Below are 21053 nucleotides of genomic sequence, written 5' to 3'. Positions count from 1 at the left end.
TTATGTTTTATAGACAATTTGTGTTCATGTTCCACCCTGAGCTGTGCTGTTATAATACATTTATTAGTCTGTAAAACAGGCCAATATATGACTGTAGAGAGGATGAGGTTAACTGTTCCTTTAACACTACAGGTTCTCCTGAGATATCCTCTGGATAGGCAGAAAACACACACACACACACACCATACTGGAGACAGATTAAATGCTGTGGCTGTGTACTAACACACTGTATTAATTTGCAAGTGGATGGACCAGCATATAATAATGTAAACACACACTCACATACGCACACACAAACACACCAAGCGAGAGGGCAAGGAGAAAAAAATGGATTGCACCAAGGCAGCTTGCCGAAGGGCAGCCATCCAAAAGAGTGGGAAAGAGGGAGAGAGAGCGAGTGAGAGAGAGACACAGAGAGAGAACAAGGGGGAAGAGAAGGAGAGAGAGGGCAGGAAAGTCCTTACATAGCCCACAGGAAGAGCTGTGTCAGGGCAGGAAGCGCCTTTTTTGGGCATGGAGGTTTCCTGGCTGGCTAGAAGACTGACATTTCCTCTGCTGGCTGGCTTCTGGAGAAGGGATCACATGAAGGCTTGAGGGAGGCTGCAGGGGTGGTGGTGGGCCGCCAGTCGGGCTGGGCTGGGCCTGCTCTCTGGTTTCAGCTCCGGCACTCCCTCCCCTTTCCCTGTCTCTGCTTCGCTCTTTGTGCAGCCTGAAGCCAGTGGTGAGTTGCTGTAGCAGACGCTTCACGGGCCAGCATTCATTCTGTGCAATAATGACACACAGTACCCCACTGTGCAGCCTTTAATGTAACGTGACACATGTTGCTCTGTTTGCATAGTGATGCATCTACTGTTCAGATCATAAGGAGTGAGAAACAGCATGGTGAAGACATGGCCTGCATGCAAATGTAACTATCTATAGCTCTGACCGCTCCGACAATGAGTTTGCTTTCATCATGACTTTCATGTGTATTCAGATTTAGTCCGGTTTTCTCCAGTTGAGCCTTTTTAGGCATGGCAGCCAGTTTGTCCATCTTTTGGCCCAGACTGAATCATTTTATCACTGGATGAACATTGCTGTGAAATCCTGTAATGACTTTGCTAATCTGCTGATTTTAACTACTGAATGGATGGTCATGAAATTTGATACAGACTTTCATGTCTCTTACAGGATGCCACGCACTAAATAGCAGAGGTTTCTAATTCAAATGATCAGACATTGTACAACAGTTTTAGCTTGATTGAATCATTAGTTAATGGAAACTGATCACTTCCTTCCCTCTTATGTGTTCAGCTCTGAAAACATCATGTTGATGGAAAATTATTTACATTTTTTCCTTCAAAGTTCTTACATGCATGATATGTTTTGAGCCCTGACTGCAGAGTGCATCCTGTTTCCACTGAGCTCTTCTCACTTTCTGTGTACTTTTTAGTGAGGCTGGTGACCTGTTTGCTCGCCTCCCAACTTTGCTTTTTTTCTGTAGCCGTGAAAACGGGTGCCAAAAACCCAAACGCAGACACTTTTTGCGTCAAATGGCTGAAACCTTGTTGTGGACTCATGCTTCATTGCTTATTGATCAGCCATCTGTGCATTTGTGTTGACGATAAACTTCGACTGCTCCCAGTCAGACAGGCTAACAGACAGACGGACAGATGTTTCCTGGTAAACAGCAAGAGCTCCAATCAGACATAAATCTGTTAAGTGACAAGTTAAGTCCTGCACCTGCTCCCCCCACCCCCCCTCACTCATATACACAAACACAAGCATATACACACACTAAGGAAAACTAGCAGACTGAGGAAAAGGAATTCATGTGGGGAGAGAGAGGATGGACAGCAGACAGGCAGCAGGGTGTAAAGTACAGCCTGAGACACAAACAGTCACATATAAACAAATAAAGTGCACACACACAGACACATACACTGACATCCACACCTAAACCTGAGGCACACACACACACACACACACACACATTTTTTCCTGCTGTCATGTCTCTCTGGATGATTACCTCATAATACTCAGCAGAGGAGCCGCAGTACAGCCCTGCTCTTTCATGGCATCACTGGCATGTCTGGAGAAGTGATGGTGGTGTTTGTGGCTGCCACGGAAAACATGTGTGTGTGTGTGTGTGTGTGTGTGTGTGTGTGTGTGTGTGTGTGTGTGCTGGAGCCAGGAACTCATGAGCAAAGATATAGAGACAGAGCACGTGGATGTGAAGAGAAATGTGTCGTCCTCCCAAAATGAATGTGTTCAGTAAAAGAAAACAAAGGTAAAAGTCAACTAGAGGAATATTAAAGTGAACGCATGAACAGAGGAAGATGGACGAGGTGTATTTGGGAACCACGCAGTGGGTAAACAACCATTCATTTAACTGCAATTTCTCCTCATTTTACTGTTTGAGAGAAAAAAAGAAAATCTCATTTTCATCCTCACAGCAGCTTTTAGCCCGCTGGTCTGGATAGAATAACAGAAAAGAGCTGGGGTCATTACTCACAATGGAGGACTCTATTAAGCGGCAGTGTACAGAGCTAAATGCACACACATACACTCACACCCTGAGGTGTAGAGAGAGCAGACTGAAGTGCGTGTGCATGCATGTGTACGGGTCAAATGTGTGGCCCACTGTGTGTGTGAATTATACTTAACTGCAGGGATATTTCTGAGCTGTAAAAACACACACGCACAAAAGCCTGCACACACACACACACACACACACACATACACGCGAGCTACATGCGCTCTTTGTAATCTAGCACCATTACTGGCGGCTTCATGTACATTAGAGGATGAAAATGATGGAGGGCAGGAGGAGATAGGGCTGCTGAGGGGGTAATTTCACTGAGGGGGCATCTGAGGTATTTATAGCCAAACGATTGAAGCGTTTGAAAGCGTACTGAGTTCATGATCTGATCACAGACGTATCTAATGGAAGCCGGATGGCCAGGACACGGTAATGTACAGCTCACCCTGTGCTGCATGTTTGAGTCGACCATATAGAAAACTTTGCTCACCTTGTCAAAGCATTACAGAAATGAGCCAAAAATGTAAAAGCTGGGTTATAGCTGTGGTCAACGCTCATGACTTCACTCTGGCAGTAATAACCTGTCAACTGTTTCACATTAGGAAGCGTAAAAGCCTACATACACACTTGACAGAGCTGACAGATACTGACATGCCACTGCATGCAGTCGCAGGCCCTAAATGAGGACCTATCGGTGTGGATGTGACAGCGATGTGGCTCTGCTCAACTTGCCACCGCACACACTGCTCTCTGTTAACTGGCTGCTGGGACAGCAGATGAACAGAGACAGAAAGAGGAGAAGAGGATGTGTTGTTTAGATTTATGATTTTAGAACTCAGTGGAAAATGAGTTTACTCTAAAAGATGCATACTATATAAATAAATGTGTTTCTGTGGTAACTTTATCAGATGAGGAGATTGAATTGAACATTGAATTTCCGTTTGCAGTATTTGTGCTATGGTACGCTAACCAGCTATACTGCAGGTATCTTTGCGTTACTGTAAACACTTGTACCTACCTACCTGTAGGTGTGTGTTCCTGTGCGTGTTGTGTACATGTGCCGGTGGTCAACAGAAGCTCCCAGCAGGTATCCCGGCCTCTTCTCCCCTCCTTCTCCCCAGGCGCAGCAGACTGATGACATCAGCTGGTGTGAAAGTGGCCATTAGTTCCACCTCATCACTGTGGGACAAATATAGCCACACAAGGCTTTCATCAAACGAGGAAGACAGCTGTAGTGAGGGGGCGGGAAAAAGAAACCTGGCCAGATGATGATACAAATTTACCTTATCCTTCCTCCTCCTCCCCAATTCTCACTTCACCCACTCCCTCGTGATCACACTGTCACCCCCGAGACTGATAACACCTTACAGCTGCAGCATATAGGTGCATGTGGCATAGACGACACACACACACACACACACACACACACACACACACACACACACACACACACACACACACACACACACACACACACACACACACACACACACACACACACACACACACACACACACACACACACACACACACACACACTTGCACCTGTTTACCTGATTCTACATCTATACATGCAGTATTTTCCATTTTTTGTATGTGATTATGTCTCAGCCTTTAAATGAGCCTTAGCAGGAGCTGGATGACAAGTGCTGCTTTTGTAATACCTGGTACTGCCTTATGAAAGCACAGCAGCTCCTGCACACAGTGTCAGTGCAAGTCAAAACTATCAAACACCAAAACAATACTCTTTCTCTTTCCACCACCGTTAACCCTGATTCTTATCTTTATCTCTAAAACTAGACTTTTCCTCTGGTGAGACCGAAGCTTCATTTCTGTTGCAGATTCACGTTATTTATCGACTCATTCCACAGGTATTACCTAATAAGTGGGTTAGGGATTATTTGGGGGACTGCGCGGACGAAATACACTGGATGAGATTAAGTTACGGCCGGTACTGATGTACTGTGGAAAGGCAGCGGTGCACTTACAGCATCACTTCTGTGTACGAGTGCAACGCTTCTGAGAACAGGTGGCTGTGGCGTCGGATCAGACACCTGGCCTCCGCCTTTTGAGTGACAGGTGGTGAAGTCACTGCAGGGCACATCTGGAGGGTGGGGGAAAGAGAGAGAGACACAGATTTTCTATTAGGCCTCTGTCTCGCTCACTCAGCTTTTGATGTGTCAGAGTGTAAGACACAGGATCGGATAATGGGGAAGTGGGTTGTTTTTGTATGAACTTTGTTATTCCAATATCTTTCAGTAAAGGCTGTAATAATGTCTCACATGCAAATACATCAACAGCCTGGAACATGCAAGTAAAATCCAAACTACATCTAGTAGTTGTGGGTTGAATTATTTTCAGCTACAAAGCCTGCAGACACACAAACACACTTGCAGCACTGTAGCTCTCACCTCTAATCTGGATTGTTGTGACAACTAGGTGGTTGTTCTGAACTCTTGAACTGCAGTTCAAGCAAAACCAGTGACCCTGAAATGCATCCCCCCCTGCTTCATGTGGAATAAAATGGGTCACAGGAACAGGCAAATGTGTGAGAGAGGAAAAAAAGCAGGACAAGCTATCAGTGATAGTTCAGCACACTGCAGCCACTCTACTAATCCACCTTTTACTCTGATCTCATAAATTATGGTGAGCCAGGTCAGAAATTCACACTGGTCTCACAGGAGACTCAGATTATCATGATTATTTTTGGTTTAAATTGTTGTTATTCAGGAACAAAGGTCTCGTACAGTGCCATCAGGAGGCTGTGTGCTGCAGAGCATGTATCTGTCTGATGAAAACAGACAAGTCTCTGAGAGGCATGACTGCATTTATTTACCCAGCCTCAGAGACCCCGCTCAGGGATTGCATATGATAGTCAGACTCACAGACAGAAAAGAAAACAACTGGAGCCCACTTACTAGCCCTGACACATAAAGACTTATGAGGGCCTGTTTGCATTTCAGAGCCACCCAGGTGCCTTTTGTAAAGCTGTAGTGTACTTGATGTTGAGTTGAAGAGGTGTCATATCTGGAGGTACTTAAGCATGCACTGTTTTGTTGTCTGTTCAAAGCCATGTACTTCAAACAAGCATGGCTTATTAAGTAGAGCTAAAGTTGCCAGGACACCTGTAGATTTACTGTGGAAGTGATACGTCAAAAATCTCTTTTGTGTGCCACAAATAATTTCAAAGATTCTTGTGAGTTGTGCTGCTCTTACATCTCGCGCTTTTTGAACAGGTAGGCAGCTTACACACGTGCAGAAGACTCACACATCTTAACCTAGAAACAGAAAACAGATTTGTGATTGATTATCTGTGATATTTGCTCATTTGTGTTTTTTTTAGGCACAAACTTGTTGTTTCAGGGTTAGCGAAGCTGTTTTACATTTACAAGAGGCTGAATATAGATGGACCCGCTACATTTAGTTCGAGTGTGTTGTACTTACAGTTTCTGACTGATTTTCAACCTGCGGTATGTCAAACACGTTTCCTGAACACAGCGTCTGTGTAAATGTTGCAATCTACCTGAAATGTACCTGTGAGGAGGCAGGAAATCAAGCAGTTTAAATATAACCTACTTATCCCAAAAGGCTCAACAGGTGTCGAGTGCAAGAGGCAGAACAGGAGAAAGCACCTGACGAGTGTCTCAGCTTTCCCTGTTGGCAAGATAAGAAAACCATCCCAGCGAGGCAGAGTGAGGCTCTGAACATGAGATCAATGGAGCATATTTAAAAGACATTAGAGAGCAGTCCTCCTGTCACATTCCTGTAATAAAGTACAGGAATCTAGCCTTCCAGCATACGTGTGCCTCTGAAGGCGACTCTCCTGTGTCTTTCCTCCCGTGCCTAATCTCCATGTGGAGATGAAGGATGGAGGATGGCCGGCGGTGCCTACGTGCTAAGCTGGGTTCTGGGTTGTCCTTTCCGACGCCGGGCTCTCCCCAGTGGCCTGGTATATGTCAAGGGGTGAGGGCAGAGGAGAACAGATTGCTGCCGGCCCTGGAGCCCCTCATTCACTCTCTAACTTGCTCACATTAAAGGCAACTCTAATCACTGCGGGGACTTGGCCAATGATGTGCTTATCAAACGGCATATTTCAAAAAGGCATCTTAAAAGGCCCGAGGGCGAAGAGGCAATAAGAGCACATTTGTATGTGGATGAAAGGGAAAAGTGTAGACAGACCTTGCATCAGAATACAGAGGGGGGAGATCATTAGCATCTCCAGCAAAATATGCACTACCAAAGTGGGAGAGAGACATAGAGACAGAGAGGGAAAGAGGTGGTCGTGGGATGGTGTTGGAGGGCTGAGGGAGAGAGAATGGTTCTTTTTGCCATTTGTCCTTTTTTGTTTTACACAGTTCCCAAAAAGAATAAGAGAACAAATACATTTTTGAACAAAGGCTCCGCTCTTGAAGTGGAAACCCATTGGGGGCGTGAGGTGGCTCCGTTGTGAGTTGCAACAGAGTGAAGCCACAATGCAACTGCACTCCCAACTCCTATCGCGCTACTCTCACACCTCCCAGAGCAGAACGGGCCCGGCGCTTTGATATGCGTGGACGAGCCTTGAATGAGAGGATGTGATGGGCAACAGTATTCCCTCGTACTTTGAGGGATCCTGGCCGTCTGTCCTTCTAGCATTTTGGTTATGGACTGTGACGAACCCGAGCCGCAGCCTCCCCTGTGTAACCAACACTGGTTGAAATACTGTCTCTTAACATGAGAAAGGGCTGAGAGAAGCACAGTCTGTGGTTTTCACATTGAGTAAAAGACTTTCCTAAAAGCATGGTAGTCTGAGAAAGTTCAGATGCAACAGCTACTGAATGCCTCTTGATTTGCAGCCAGGGACCAAAATAATGCAGTAAACAATGACAGGAAATGACAGATTTCAGGATTTTTAAGCCACACAAGGAGGTTTGAGATTTGCCCCAAAAAAGCTGGATGTTCTTCTGAGTGGAGAGCATTATTATTTAAACACGATGATGATTCTACTTGGCATAGAGATCAACCACAGTGCTGATTTGTGTTTGAGCGATTTGCCTTTTTAGATCCTCTTATGCGTGTGTATTTCAGTTATTTATTAAATTGCACCAACGTTGTAGATCTCATCCAAGAAAATGGACCATTGTTACCCTCCTACTATTTTCTGCTGCCTCTTGCTTCATCATCTGGGAGTGTTTAGATGCACTCAAACAGACACACACGCATGCAACACATTTGTGTCAGCAGATAGAGGCGAGAGAGGGCGGTGTCCAGGTAGATCTGTTTCATGGGGGGAGATGAGCTTTAAACTGAGGAGAAACAGAGCAGAGCGACGGCTGCTAATGTAGCAAATTTCACACAATTACACACAGCAGCATGCAGACACACAGCAGGAAACAACTACATCAGTGAGTCTATAGGCAATCACTGTGTAGTGTACACAGATGTCTGCATACATATGTGCACAAACAACACACATGCACACACACACACGTGCACACCTAAACACACACAACTCATCAGGCCCAATTTAGAAAGTCAATTTGGGATCAAGAGACCAATTATCTTAATTATTTTCCCTTTTTCCTCCATCACTCGCTTCTACTTGTTTTCCTGCTTTCTATTTTAGCTGTGTTTGCATTTGTGAGTATTTTGGTTAGTGCATTTCACAACACAGAATTACTCCAAAGGTTGGAGAGAAAAACTTCTTGTCTACATAGGCTAAAAAACCAAGCTGTTTTATTTTCATACTCAAACATGTAGCAAGAATTCCTTGCCTTGGGAGCAGTAGCAGATGAATAATGATGGTGCGACGAAGCTGTTATTATATTCTGCTTGAAAAACCAAAAGAAACAGCAGTTAAACCTTCAGGGCCAGTCTGTTCAGCTGCACCCATGCAACAATTCAGCCTAACCTACACGGATATTGCCCAATTGTGTGCTACAGCTCATTCACTACGAGGTGACAGCATCTCGCCGTTTGTGGAAAAGAAGGTAATTATCGGGTGATGGATTTCACCTGCACCCTGTGAAAATAACCCCGTGCATGTCTAAGCGGTTTAAAATATCTCTCTCCAGATATCACTTCTCTAACAGCACACGGAAGAGGGGAAAAATATATTTTTGCCACTTCGCCTAAACATCAAATTGCTGAAAGTCTGCGTGCTGAACAGTGAGGGCCAGTGTGTATCATAGAATCTAAAATTAAATGGAAATTTAGATAAGCTTAATATCTTCAAGAGCATGTTGGATCTAGATAAGAATTCCTCATCTTCAGTGTTTATAGGCATGGGAGTCATGCGTTAGTGTTATCATTAATCCAGGGGTTCAGTTCGAGAGCAGTGATTGAAATTGAGAGTTTGCACAAGATTAGACTCCGCAGATTTTACTCAAATTAAAGGACGGCTGGCTGTCTTGTGATGTGGACGTGTGATTTGAATCCACGAATAATCTGCACACAATTAACGGACAAGATGATGGAAATGTGACGTTCATGTGTGAGAGGATGCATATGATGAAATGAAGGGTGGGATGTAATGTAACAAGGACGTGTCTGCACGAAACAGTGTGAAGCACCAATGGAAATATTTGAGAAACACAAGTCAAACAATAAAGTATAAAAACAAATATACATATATATTCATATTTTTATTTATATTTCATTTCTGGGAGGATATCTTGTACACCAAATATCCCACTGGCAGTTAAGCGCATTCAATGTGTTTATAAGCCAGAAACAGTCACTTGTATTAACAAACACAAATACAAAAGAAAGATAACCACAAAATAATGAACTGCATGTATATAACATACAAAAGAATCCCATGCCTACTCAGTAGGTAACTTCAACATTCCAGCTCTTGAAGATGTGGATATTTACATTAAGTTTTACAAAAATATACTTTATAATTTTTCTCCTTTTTTGCTTACATTCTAATGAAATGAAGCGGTGCCCTCATAGCTCGTCCCTTTTCCTCCCTCTGAGTATGACTTACATTCTGTAACAAAAATATTCCCTCAACCCTTAAGGCGAGATGCAGTGCATCCTCTCTCTCTCGCGCGCGCAGCCGTGTCACAACATCAGCAAGGCTTCACAAAAGGCACCAAATAACGGGAGCGTTTGTCTTGTTTTTTTTTTTTTTTCTTTTCTCTATTTTTCCATATAACCGAGCGATATGTCACATGTGAGAAAGAGAGAAAGAGATAGTACCAGTGGATGATATTTACAAACAGAAACTAACATCACTCTTACTCATGCTTGAATACTTAAGTGCTTTTTTTCAAACAATGTCAAAACGTATCACAGCATCATCACTACATAATAGAGAAAGTATGTAGAAAATATGGCCCTGCTCACTTCAAATAATACAATGCAAATATGCAAATAATTTTTCACATCAATGGTACCAAAGAATGATAAAAACGAAACATGGCACATGTACAATATACATATATGGTAGCTTATGTATATTATTCAATGTCTTTTGTACTGTAGGAGTGCCTGCAAGGGCGAACGTGCCTTAGCACCACAACTGCTGGCAATCTGTTTGTCTCTTGGTTTCTGTGTAGCCAACAGTAGAGACCCGTCAGTGCCGGTTTCTGCTCTCTATCTGTTGAGTCCCTTATGCATTTGAAGTGCTGCATTTGTTTTACAGAGCCAGAAAAAAATCCCTTTTCATCTTCTATTGTCTTTGCCCAGTCCTTGACATGTGTCTTTTTCTCTCTTTCAGGTAAATCTCAAGATTCACCACACTGCACACGGAGCAGACAGACAAAGTGCTTTTTGGAGGGAAAAAGTCTTTTGATGCTGATTTCTTTCCCCTCAAAGAACCTTAAGGAAGGAGAGCTGCGGCGAGACTGAAAAAAGTTTCTCTCTTTGCTCTTTCTTAGCAGATCTCGATCGTCCTTGGGGAGAGAGTGGTCTGCATGTCTGATAGCGGGGTGGGGACGGGGGAGCTGTAGATGTTGGAGACGACTGATGAGGGGAAGGACGAGGCGACCTGGGACTGAAAGGTGCTGGACATGGACACTGATGGGTAGGTGGTGGCCACTGAGGGAGACGGGTAGGAAGTGTGGACGGGAGAGGAGTAGCAGGAGGTCACTGGAGAGGGGTAAGAAGACACCGGAGAGGGGTAGGAGGTGATGGGAGAGGGGTAGCTGGAGGCAGGTGAAGCAGCTGATACTGGTGCTGCCGTTACCACCACCGCTCCCCCCTTCTCTGCCTTCTTGTCCTTCTGCCGTAGGTGGATCTTCGTGTGCCTCTTCCTCTCGTCGCTGCGGGCAAACTTGCGTCCACAGATCTCGCAGGCGAAGGGCTTCTCACCCGTGTGAGTGCGAATGTGTGTTGTCAGGTGGTCGCTGCGGCTGAAGTTTCGCATGCAGATGCGGCACTGGAAGGGCTTCTGGCCCGTGTGGATGCGGATGTGACGCGTCAGCTCGTCTGAGCGCGAGAAGCGGCGATCGCAGGTCTCCACGGGGCAGGCGTAGGGCCTCTCGTGTGGGGGCGTCTTGCTCGGCCGGGTGGGGTACTTGCGCATACGGCTGGGCTTAATCAGCTGGGACTGGTAGACGCTCTTTAAGTCCTGGGAGCCAGTCTGGGTGGCAAAGGCCTTGATGGTGGACAGAGGAGTGAGGGAGGGCTGGCTCGACTGACTCTGGAAGGGCTTCTGATCGGGGGGCACCAGGCTGATCTCTCCCTGCTGCTGAGGGAAGAGGTAGTCAGGAATCATGGGCACGGGGAAGCTCGTGCTGCAGGTTTTGCCATTGGGGTAGGCAGGGGGAGGGTACTGCACTCCTCCGGCCGAGGTGGCAAAAGCCTGCCCCTGGTCTGGGAAAATGTCAGAGTTGGGACTGGAGTAGGTCGGGGCGGCTGAGTAGATGGGGTTGGGCTCGCTGTGGTGAATGGAGGAACTGAGACTGGAGCTCTGAGATGAGGAAGAGGTAGAAGTGGAGGAGGACAGGACTGATGATGAGGAGGACGAGGAGGTCTGTGAGGCGACAGAGGAAGAACTGGAGCTGGGAGCGACGTTGCTCATCAGACCGGTGAACAGGCCCAGGATGGGTTCTGCCCAGAGGCTGTTGCTGCAGGTGGTGGCCGGCTCCAGGGTGAAGCGGCCTGTGTATGAGATGGGGGGCAGCCTCTGGGTGGGGTAGGTCTGATCCCCCACTTGCTTCTCACAGTTGAAGGGGATATCAGGCAACGTATCTGCAAAGAGCACAGGGAAAGGAGAGACATTAATCAAACTGTCAATATCCAGAGCGAGGGCGAGGGGGAAATCCTGCCAGAGTGGTGGACAGTGTGTCACCCCTCTCCTCTGTGACAGATCAGTCAGGTGCCCACGCAGAGAAACCCCCTCAACTAAACTCTTTCCCCCCTGAACTCTAAAACTGTCTCTTCCAAACATCAACAAGAGCTGCGGTGCGAGCTTTCTAGATTCGCATTTTTCCTCACTCTCTCGGTCTTTCTTTCATGCTCTCTGTCTTCCTGTCTTGCACACACACACACACACGGACACACACGCGCACACTTGCATTCTTGAAGCCCATCACAGAGCCCAAGGCAATTGATTACCAAAACTGCAGTTCAGCTGGTTTTAGGAATGCAATTTGAATTGAGCTGTAGGAGTGTCTGGAGGCTTGTGGTGACTGAGCAGTGTTTAAGTCCTCCGAGAGTCAATAGGGATATAGGGCTATCAATAAACAAATTAAGTCAGAGGTTTTTTAATTGCCCTCTTTTTGTTTGTTTATAATTTCATTGGATTGTGTCCAGACAGATAAAATCCAAATTTTCTTAAAGCCTGCATTTTCATTTTGAATTTATATTTTTCCATGATAAAACAAATTTATTATATCATAGACTTACAATAATATCTCAATTTGCCAGCTGCAGTTTTATGATCAATTAATAATGGGAGTTAATAATACACAATAAAATGTAATTACAAATTTAATTCATACAGCTGTTGATTTATTATAAACCCTCTCTTGCTTAACTGTAGCTCAGTAAATGTGATAAGTTCAGCCTTACACGCAGCACAAACCAAAAGAAAATTTTCTTTTCTTACCTCCAGCAAGGTGGTCGTACTGCTCTCCTGGCTCCCCGGAGCCAAAGCCTGCACCTTCGGGTGCGGAGGCAGTGAGGAAGGGGGTTCCTGCAGAGCTGAGCATCATCACCTCCTCCAGCTTGGGGTAGTTATCCATGGGGGAGTGAGGGAAGCTCAGAGGCTCTGAGATCTGCAGGGCTGGCAGGATCATCTCGGTCTTGGCTGCAGCCATCCTCTGCTGGTGCTGGAGCTACAGTGCTGAGGCTGCGCTGGTAGCTGGTGTGGAGTGCAGGGAGGCTGGGTGCACGCTGACAGAGCGGTGCCTCGCAGGAGGAGGGAATCACTTAGCCCAACTCAGGGAGCGCTGCACACTTCTGCTGATGCCGAGGAAGATGCTGTTTTCTGTCTCGCTCCTCAACTCTTGTTCTCCACGAGTCCTGTTGTTTTCCTTTTGCTCTCAGAGATGAGTAAAGATCCACTTGTCTTTTCAGAAAAAATCAAAAGTGTCCTTATTACTCATTCCCTAAGATTCATCAAAATTAATCAACAGATTAATCTTGATTTTCTTTTTTTTCTTTTTTTGCTTATCCAAACAGGTTTTGACCTTATTGGATGGATGTTGTTTTGAATTGACTTTTTACTTTTGGTGTGATTTTTCTCTGTTAGGGAGTTCTCTGTGTTCCTCTATCTATCTCTGCTCTAACAGTTGCTCTTGTGGGCTCTCAGGGCTCTCTCTGAGCTGAGAGGTTTCCCTCGCCTCTTATATACCCTCTTGCCGTGACGTAGATGTCCATATTTGGAGCGGAGGAAGCCCATATTTAGGCACTGCAGTGGAGGACACATGACGCTGGCCTGGGGGAAAGCAGAGAGGAGAGACTTTATATTAAGCTCTCGCAGTAAATTGCGAAGACAACGCCGCTCTTCCTCTATCCCGAATCAATGTATCTTCATAGCAGAACAGCTCCGCGAGACAGCAGCATAATTCTTGCTCTCTCCCGGTCTACCATAGATTTGATTTGGATTTCCCATCTGTGCAGCAGCCCGCGCTGCTGCCGGAAAGCTCGGCTCCGCCGTGCCTTATAAGGTCGTGACTACATAAGGACCTATTCCGGTGGGTTTCCATTTCCCTGTCCTTATTTGGAACTTCCTGAGGCAGCGCTCGCTGATCGCTGCTTGGCAGTGAATGAGAGGCTGGAGTGCAAATCATGTAAAGCGCTCACAATAACTAATGTCAGCAGCAGAATCCTGTTTCTGTGTTTTAACGCACAAGCTTCAGCTGCACCGTGAGACTCTGGGTGAAGGAGGCTGTGCAGCACAACAGACTTACAGCGCTGACTTTATTTATTTGCTCTTAATGTGGAACATTAAAGACTGTCTGTCCTGTGCGTTCAACGACACGACAAAACGTGTTAACCACAAATGCAACGATTTTGTGCAGCTTGTTTATAGTTTACATTCATTTCAACCGCTCAAAATTAAAAACATACACACCCTGGTCTGTAAAGTGACTTTATATAGCCTACTCTCACTTAAAAAAAAAAGAAAGAAAGAAAAGAAAACCGGAACAAAATTGACATGCACTATTATGGCAGCGGCATTTTTTCTGTGCTTACAGCTTATTTAAGAATAATAAGCAGATGTTTTCAAATTGATTATGACATTTGATATAGGCTGACTGAGGGTGTTTCTAAAGCTGGGCTTGACAACATTAGACCATACAAACTCTGCTGGCTGGTAGCAAACTTCCTCTAAATTAACTTTGCATCGCTCTCCCTGTGTCATTGATTAATGAGAACAGATAGCCGCGGTTGCTGACGAGGTGTGGGGCGATCCGTCTAATTGAGGGGTGTCCCCGGCTCAATATTCGGGGAATCTCTCTGCCACTCAGCGGCCTAATGGGCCGCATTAACAACGCTGCGCACAGCTGCCAGGACGCCTGCGGGATACCGATGTATCCCCCGGCTGCTCCAGCTTCGGCTGGCGCGCCAGCACTCCTCGGTGGATGCTGACGGGAAATCAATGTGTTTCCCCCGGTGCTGACTGGATCTATATGCGAGCAACCTCATTGGGAAGCATCGTGGGCAGGACACACATTGTGGTGGCCAGAGAGAGAGAGAGAGAGAGAGAGAGAGAGAGAGAGATGGAGAGGGCAGAGCAGGTGAGACTCCCCGCTCTTCAATACCATTGGTCAAGATCTACTGAGTGAATACCAGAGCGCTTAGACTCTGCTTAGCTGGCCTTCATATACAGGTGAACTGTGACACAGGAGATAGATAGATAGATAGATAGATAGATAGATAGATAGATAGATAGATAGATAGATAGATAGATAGATAGATAGATAGATAGATAGATAGATAGATAGATAGATAGATAGATAGATAGATAGATAGATAGATAGATAGATAGATAGATAGATAGATAGATAGATAGATAGATAGATAGATTTAGTAACATATGGCTGCTACACACAGTAGGTTTTTGGTCTGTACTGTGTTGCATTCTCTCCCAGGCGTTTCCCATTCAGCCTCTGGCAAATCTCTCTGTTTACCCCTATTAGACTGATAGCAAAATTCTGTCATATATTATGGATGATCTGGAGCAGAGGCTCCTTCACAAAATCCAAATAAGCCTGAAGTAGGGGGCACAGCTGGAGAGTGTGTAATGTTGTTTATTCATACAGTCAGATACATATAAATGATCCAATCTAATCACCTTTGAAGGTATGTGGCACTGCAGCAGTGCTGTATTTTAGGGGGGAAATGTCACTCCCGCTACACAATCGCACTTTTTAAGACTTGAGTTTATGTTTGTGTTTTTCAGCGAGAGAGATGCCACACCTCTGCAGGCCTGTAAGGAGAAGGATTAAAAAAGAGCGGCAGACAGACCCCGATCATGGTGAGTTGTGCGTGGCTGTAACTGTGTGGCGTGGTGATGATACCACATCCAAACTCCTGTGTGCGTCTACTACTGCTGTCATGCATCAGTTACCATGGTCGATAAATTTGTGGCAAAGCAAAGAAGAAAGAGCAGAGAGAGCAGATGAGAGAACTCATCATCTGATGACAATGTAATAAAATCAGGTTAGGGAAAACTCTCAGAAAAGTAATAAAGTAATAAAGATGATAAACAGTTCACAGTGGCTGTTTGGGCCTCCCTTCACTCTGATGCATGGAGGGGGTGGAAGCCAGATGCTGTAAGGGCAGGGGAAGGAGAATTAGTCTGTGGGTGTGTGTGGATGTAGATGTTTGTGATCTGTGTGTGTGTGCACGGTTGTATATTTGTGTGCGCGTTTGTTTGGGTCAGTCGGTTCACTCTCCTTGGTGTGTTTCCCCAATGCTGCCCACACAAACCAGCCAGAGGAGTCCTCGCCTGATGAAACACCAACGCACTGCCAGCCGGAGAGAGAGAAAGGCTCTCCCATTTACCTACGCAGCCACCACGCCCCTGTTCTCACTCACACACACACACACACACGCACACACACACGCGCACGCACATGTACACCCTGCACGAGCACTGGTTAATATTTAATCATGCTCCAATCTGCCACAGAGAAAAAGTCAGGGAAGAAAAAAGGGAAGCAAAAAAAAAAAAAAAAAAAAAAACAGAGAGGAGGAGGAAGAGAGCGGAGTTGGAACATAAAAATAAGGGGAAAGGTGGAGAGAGTGTGGAGAGATGTATAGATAGCAAGGAGATGGAGGCAGGTTGAGAAAAAGAGATAGAGAAGGTGGGAAGGAAGGGTGAGGGCAAACAGAAAGCGGAGAGACCGAGAGAGAATCCTCACACCCACATACTGTGCGTGGGAGCGAGCACCAAGCTTTGTGCTGGCGTTTGTCAGCAGCTAATGCCAGGCAGGCAGTCAGTCAGTCAGGAAGACAGGAGAGACAGGACAGACAGACAGGCAGGCAGACACTCCTGCTCCTACGTCGCACCTCCTCCCATCCCTGGGCACCCACACCCACTAGTGATGCAATCCCTCAGCATTAGCATACAGGTGTGTTCGGCCTAGTGTACTCCCGTGGAGATTGGGCCAAGATTGGAAGGTGGACGATGACAGTTACCAAAGCCTGGATGTTACATAATGTAGCAGAGGAGAAGGGGAGGGACGGAGGGAGGGTTTAATGAAATAACAGAGAGACAGAGGACCTGGTTATTTTGGAGCACGGAAAGCAGCGACATAGTTTTATCTTGTCGAGTGGGATGAGGGGAAAGCGGTGGATTTTTTTTAAGATGAAAAAAAAAAAAAACGCAATGTGGCCTGGATGTGTTGGGGCCTGTATAACACACAAGGACAGCCGATAATTAAATGGGAAAAGAGCAGAGGCCTGATCTTCTCGGGCAGAATGACAAGCTGAATATTAGCCCGTAGTCACAGAGTGAGGGGGAGAGGAGCAGAGAACATGATAGCAGGGTATTTGATAAATGTCATTTTTCTCCCAGCTTTTATAGGTGACGATGGGAGAAGTGTGCGGACTGACCTTTTCCACGCAAGTGAGTGAGATGCGCTAGGGAAAAGACAAACTGGCGTGGGGCATTGGGTAAAGTCTTTTGGAAACCTTGTGGAAGCTGGCAGTGTAAAAGGGGTCACGGGAAAATCTCTGGACTAATTGGCATGCATGGAAAAACAAATTAATCTCATCAGATTCTGGAAACGGTGCAGGAGACATCCAGCGTTGTGTGGCTGTTTAAATACTCGACGCCTCGACGCGGCTCTCCAGCCATCGTAAAGCTTGGCCCACTTATTGAAATCCAACACAGTCCATTACAAAACAATGCAGCAGATTACAGCACACCACCTGTTGCTGCTCCGGAGCAGTCGGACGTTGTTTACTCTGTTCAGAGGAGGCCAGGAATGCCGCTGTGGAATGCCGGCCTTGTGTCGGCGACATATGATTATGCTGTTTGTAGGATCACAAGTTTTCTCTTAGTGTGGGAGCCGACATAGGAAAGCTTTAGGCTCTGGCGATGTATGAAAAACAATCTGCTCGCACTTCACAGGCACTGCGGGACGTCCCTCCCTCCCTGCCGTATTACCCCCCAGGCCGTGGAGCGCGGGGGGGGGCGGGGGGGGGGTTGGTGATGGCGTATCACACAGAAACAGGAGCCCGGCATCGAATGGCCGCTCCTATCTGCTTATCTGCCTGTTGTTACCTCCCGAAGGTGGTAGGTGACAGAGAGACAATTACCCAAACACGGCACAAAGCCCACCCCAAAATGACCCCGCCACGTCCCGGAGGATGTGTGACTAACCGAGTCCCCCCGGCCTGTTTGTTTGATGCTTGTGACAAAAGATCTGACCCCTGACCTTCAGCTCTGGATGAGTCACTGGTAGCACTCTGAAAAAAACCGGGGCTTCCCCTCAACACGCAGCAGCAGCCGCAGCAGCACAGCAACGAGTAACATTTAAAGGTTGTCACAAAGCACTTTTCTGTGTTTGTCTGAGCTGTGTATACCATAATCTGTGGGTGGCAAGACCACAGCATGTTGACAGAACTGATGTTTAATAGGTCAGATCTGTGTACGGCATCGTCGTCGCTTCGGCGTATTCGCTGCTGCTTGACAACCGAGTGCATTAGCTTAGCAGATCAAGTGAAAGATCAATGACCGCCGAGGCCGACGCTCAAAATGAAATATTCTATTTAAAAATGGGATCGAATTTTATCCACCTAGACAAGTAAAAGCACCCATTGCTCTGTTATTGATTGATGAGAGATAAGATTGGTCTCCTCTCACACTGAGTGTACAAAGTGTACCTGAGATGAAGCCTGAAGATACAGACTTTTTTCCTTCCAAGCATACAGCATCTATCACAAACACCCTCTGGTGAGCTTTTTAACTGGTCTCATCATCATCCGTCAGTCAGTTTGTGGAGAGGAAACCGCGGCAAAGACTAGACCAGATTTATTTTGGGTTTACTTCAAAGCTGCCTCGATGTTTCGCCTTATTGCGCCAGGAACAAAGCTCCTTATTGGCTGATTGACTGAGCTGACTACAGGCAAGTGCTCTTTACACTGCTGACGCTCGTATGGGCAGAGAGCGAGACAGGAAGAGACGAGGAGTGACGAAGGCAGAAAGATGTGGCCTCAGCGTCCAGACTGAGCAGCAACTGGTTTGTTGTCTTTAGCGAGCACGTTTGGGTGTGACTCATATGCATACATAACTCGCCGGGGCAGACGTGAAAACATCCAGACTCACAGACTTGTTTTTATTCTACTACGGCGTTGAGATTTTTGTCAGGAATTTAAACTCTGCTTTAGTCCACAGTCAGGTGGAGCTCTGCCAGTCCACATCTGTTTATGTGGAACAGCAGCTTTACGCAGCATGGGTTTATTATTGCATCAGACGGTCACGCCATCACCCTTGCTCACTCCTTGGCCCTTGACGTTTATTGAGAGAATGGCGAAAAAAGGGGAGATAGTTTGGTTTTTATCTTTTCCTCTCTGAACCAAGAGCTATAAACACAAAGCCAGAGCTACTGAAAATTTTGGTAAACTTACCCTGAAGTCACCCAGTCTCTCAAAGGATGACCTGTCTAAACCTGGTGTTATACAAACAGCCAAGGCATACAGTACACACACATACTACACACACACACACACAGTCAAAGTAGAGTTGATCTCTGGAGTTTATTTGAGTTTTGAATCAGATCAGAAGTTGCCAAGACAAATAATCTCCCTGGGTCCAATGGCCAGAGCTGTTCCCAATAAGTTGCTGCAAAGTGAAAATGACAGTCAGTGAGAGGCACATCTGCTCAGGTGAGAGTTATTTGTTTTGTAGTGTTGGAACAGAGGTGAAGTGAAAGCGGTGGAGAGGGTGAGAGGCAGCGAGATGAATGGGTGAGGAGAGATACAGAGGGAGGAGGAGTGACGGAAAAGTGGAGCTAGAAAGCGGCTGAGACAGAGAGTGAAAGAGAAAGCGACTGTCGCTGGGTTGTTGACAGGTGGGCCTGAGGGCAGGTACGACAGCTTGATTCAGGTAAGCCCCCTCTCCCCCTCCTCCTCTAGCCACCCCCCACCCCCCCCCGCCTCACCCTCCAACCCCCCCAACACACCCCCCACCCCCAGCTGGAGACTGCCAGTGTGTGAGATAGCCTACAGGGCTGCGGAGACAGGTCTCCATCAGAAAAGCCCCGCAATCCTTTTACAATCACACAATAATGATTTAACTCCGAGAGCCGCACGTCAACAGGCATGACGGCTGACGAGGCAGAGAGACAAGACGACAAACAACGCTGGCTGCTACGCCCGCTGAATGCTTCCAAGGAAATAAAAGAATATGAAAAGAAGGGAGGAATAAATAAATGAATAACTGTCAGAAGCATTTGGCTTATGCGACAATGGGTTTTTCAGGAGTCGAGGCTTCAAGGGTCAAATGTCTCTTTGGGTCACTTAGACTGAAAACCCCACGAGAGATTTTCTTAACTCAAACTCTGCAGCAGCCAGACGCTAAATCATCTTCAGAGATAAGTAATTATAAGTAATCTAATTTGCACTAATGCTTTAAATTTAGATTATCTATTACAAATGAACAGGGTCAGAGTTTCCTCTCGTTCTCTCTCTTCACGCGAAGACTTGGAAACGACAAGGTGTGCGGGTTAATGGCGCAACTGGATTAAGGAGTCCAGATTCATACATAATGCAGGCATTTACCTTAATGGGAGAAACGTGACTGGTGAGCAGTGTTTACATTAAAGGAGGGTGAGAGTTCAGCTGAGCCCAGGGAAAATCTTTCTGCCTACGCTGGCGGCAGACAGTGTAATGAATTTCTGTAAAGCGCACTGCAAATAAAAATAAAGACACACAAAGGAGATTGCATGTTGATGGTTGTCGGGCGATGCTGACACGGGGAAACGGCGTTGAGGATTGTGTTGAGACTTGCAGTAGTGTACAGTTTGTAGAAGACATCCAGTATAGCCTTAGTCTGAACCAAAGGTTTAGAGAGAAATAAAAATATCTCATTCCTTCTTTTCAGCTGCTGGAGTCAAGATTATGAAACAGTAATCTCAGATAAATCCAGGATTATAACACATGTATGAGGAGGAGTGATCAAACAGGAAGTGGAGCTTTTATATCATCCATTACAGCCCACCTTTCAACAAGAACGCACACACACACAAGTTGCTACAGAGGCACTCACCAACGTGTTCCTTTATTTGTGTTTGTCTTGCTTTCCAAACACACTATGCACGTGGTGTATTGAACACAAACACCCACTTACACACACACACATGATGATGTCCAAGGGCCGACTTAAGTACATGTATCCACAAGTGTGCTGACAGCACACACCCAGCATATAGCCTGACATTCTCTTGGCCACAATACACCACACAATTAAAATAAATCTCCTCCGAAGGCCACATGGTGCAGCTTTTTCTAACAGCCAAACAGGGGAACAACTCCATAGCAACACCAGAGAAATGTTTACGTATGAGAATATTTGGATATGCACCGTTGGAAACATAAACAGGCTTAGTGTCATAATTTAGTTAGGAACAAGATTTCACTCTGT

General features: G+C 46.1%; 1 protein-coding gene across 1 annotated transcript; it reads right to left on the bottom strand.

Moving 5' to 3' along the window:
• Window positions 1–9123: 9123 nt before the first annotated feature.
• egr1 (early growth response 1) lies at window positions 9124–13259 on the bottom strand. The gene is made up of 2 exons (XM_083981042.1): window positions 12561–13259; window positions 9124–11701 (listed from the first exon to the last, which is right to left on the bottom strand). Exons 1-2 carry the CDS (start codon window positions 12769–12771, stop codon window positions 10383–10385), a joined length of 1530 nt encoding a protein of 509 aa, XP_083837168.1. The 5' UTR covers window positions 12772–13259; the 3' UTR covers window positions 9124–10382.
• Between the last annotated feature and the right edge of the window lie 7794 nt (window positions 13260–21053).

Source organism: Trachurus trachurus, assembly GCF_905171665.1.
Source record: "Trachurus trachurus genome assembly, chromosome: 10".
NCBI lineage: Eukaryota > Metazoa > Chordata > Actinopteri > Carangiformes > Carangidae > Trachurus > Trachurus trachurus.
This window is presented reverse-complemented; position numbering and strand designations above follow the sequence as displayed.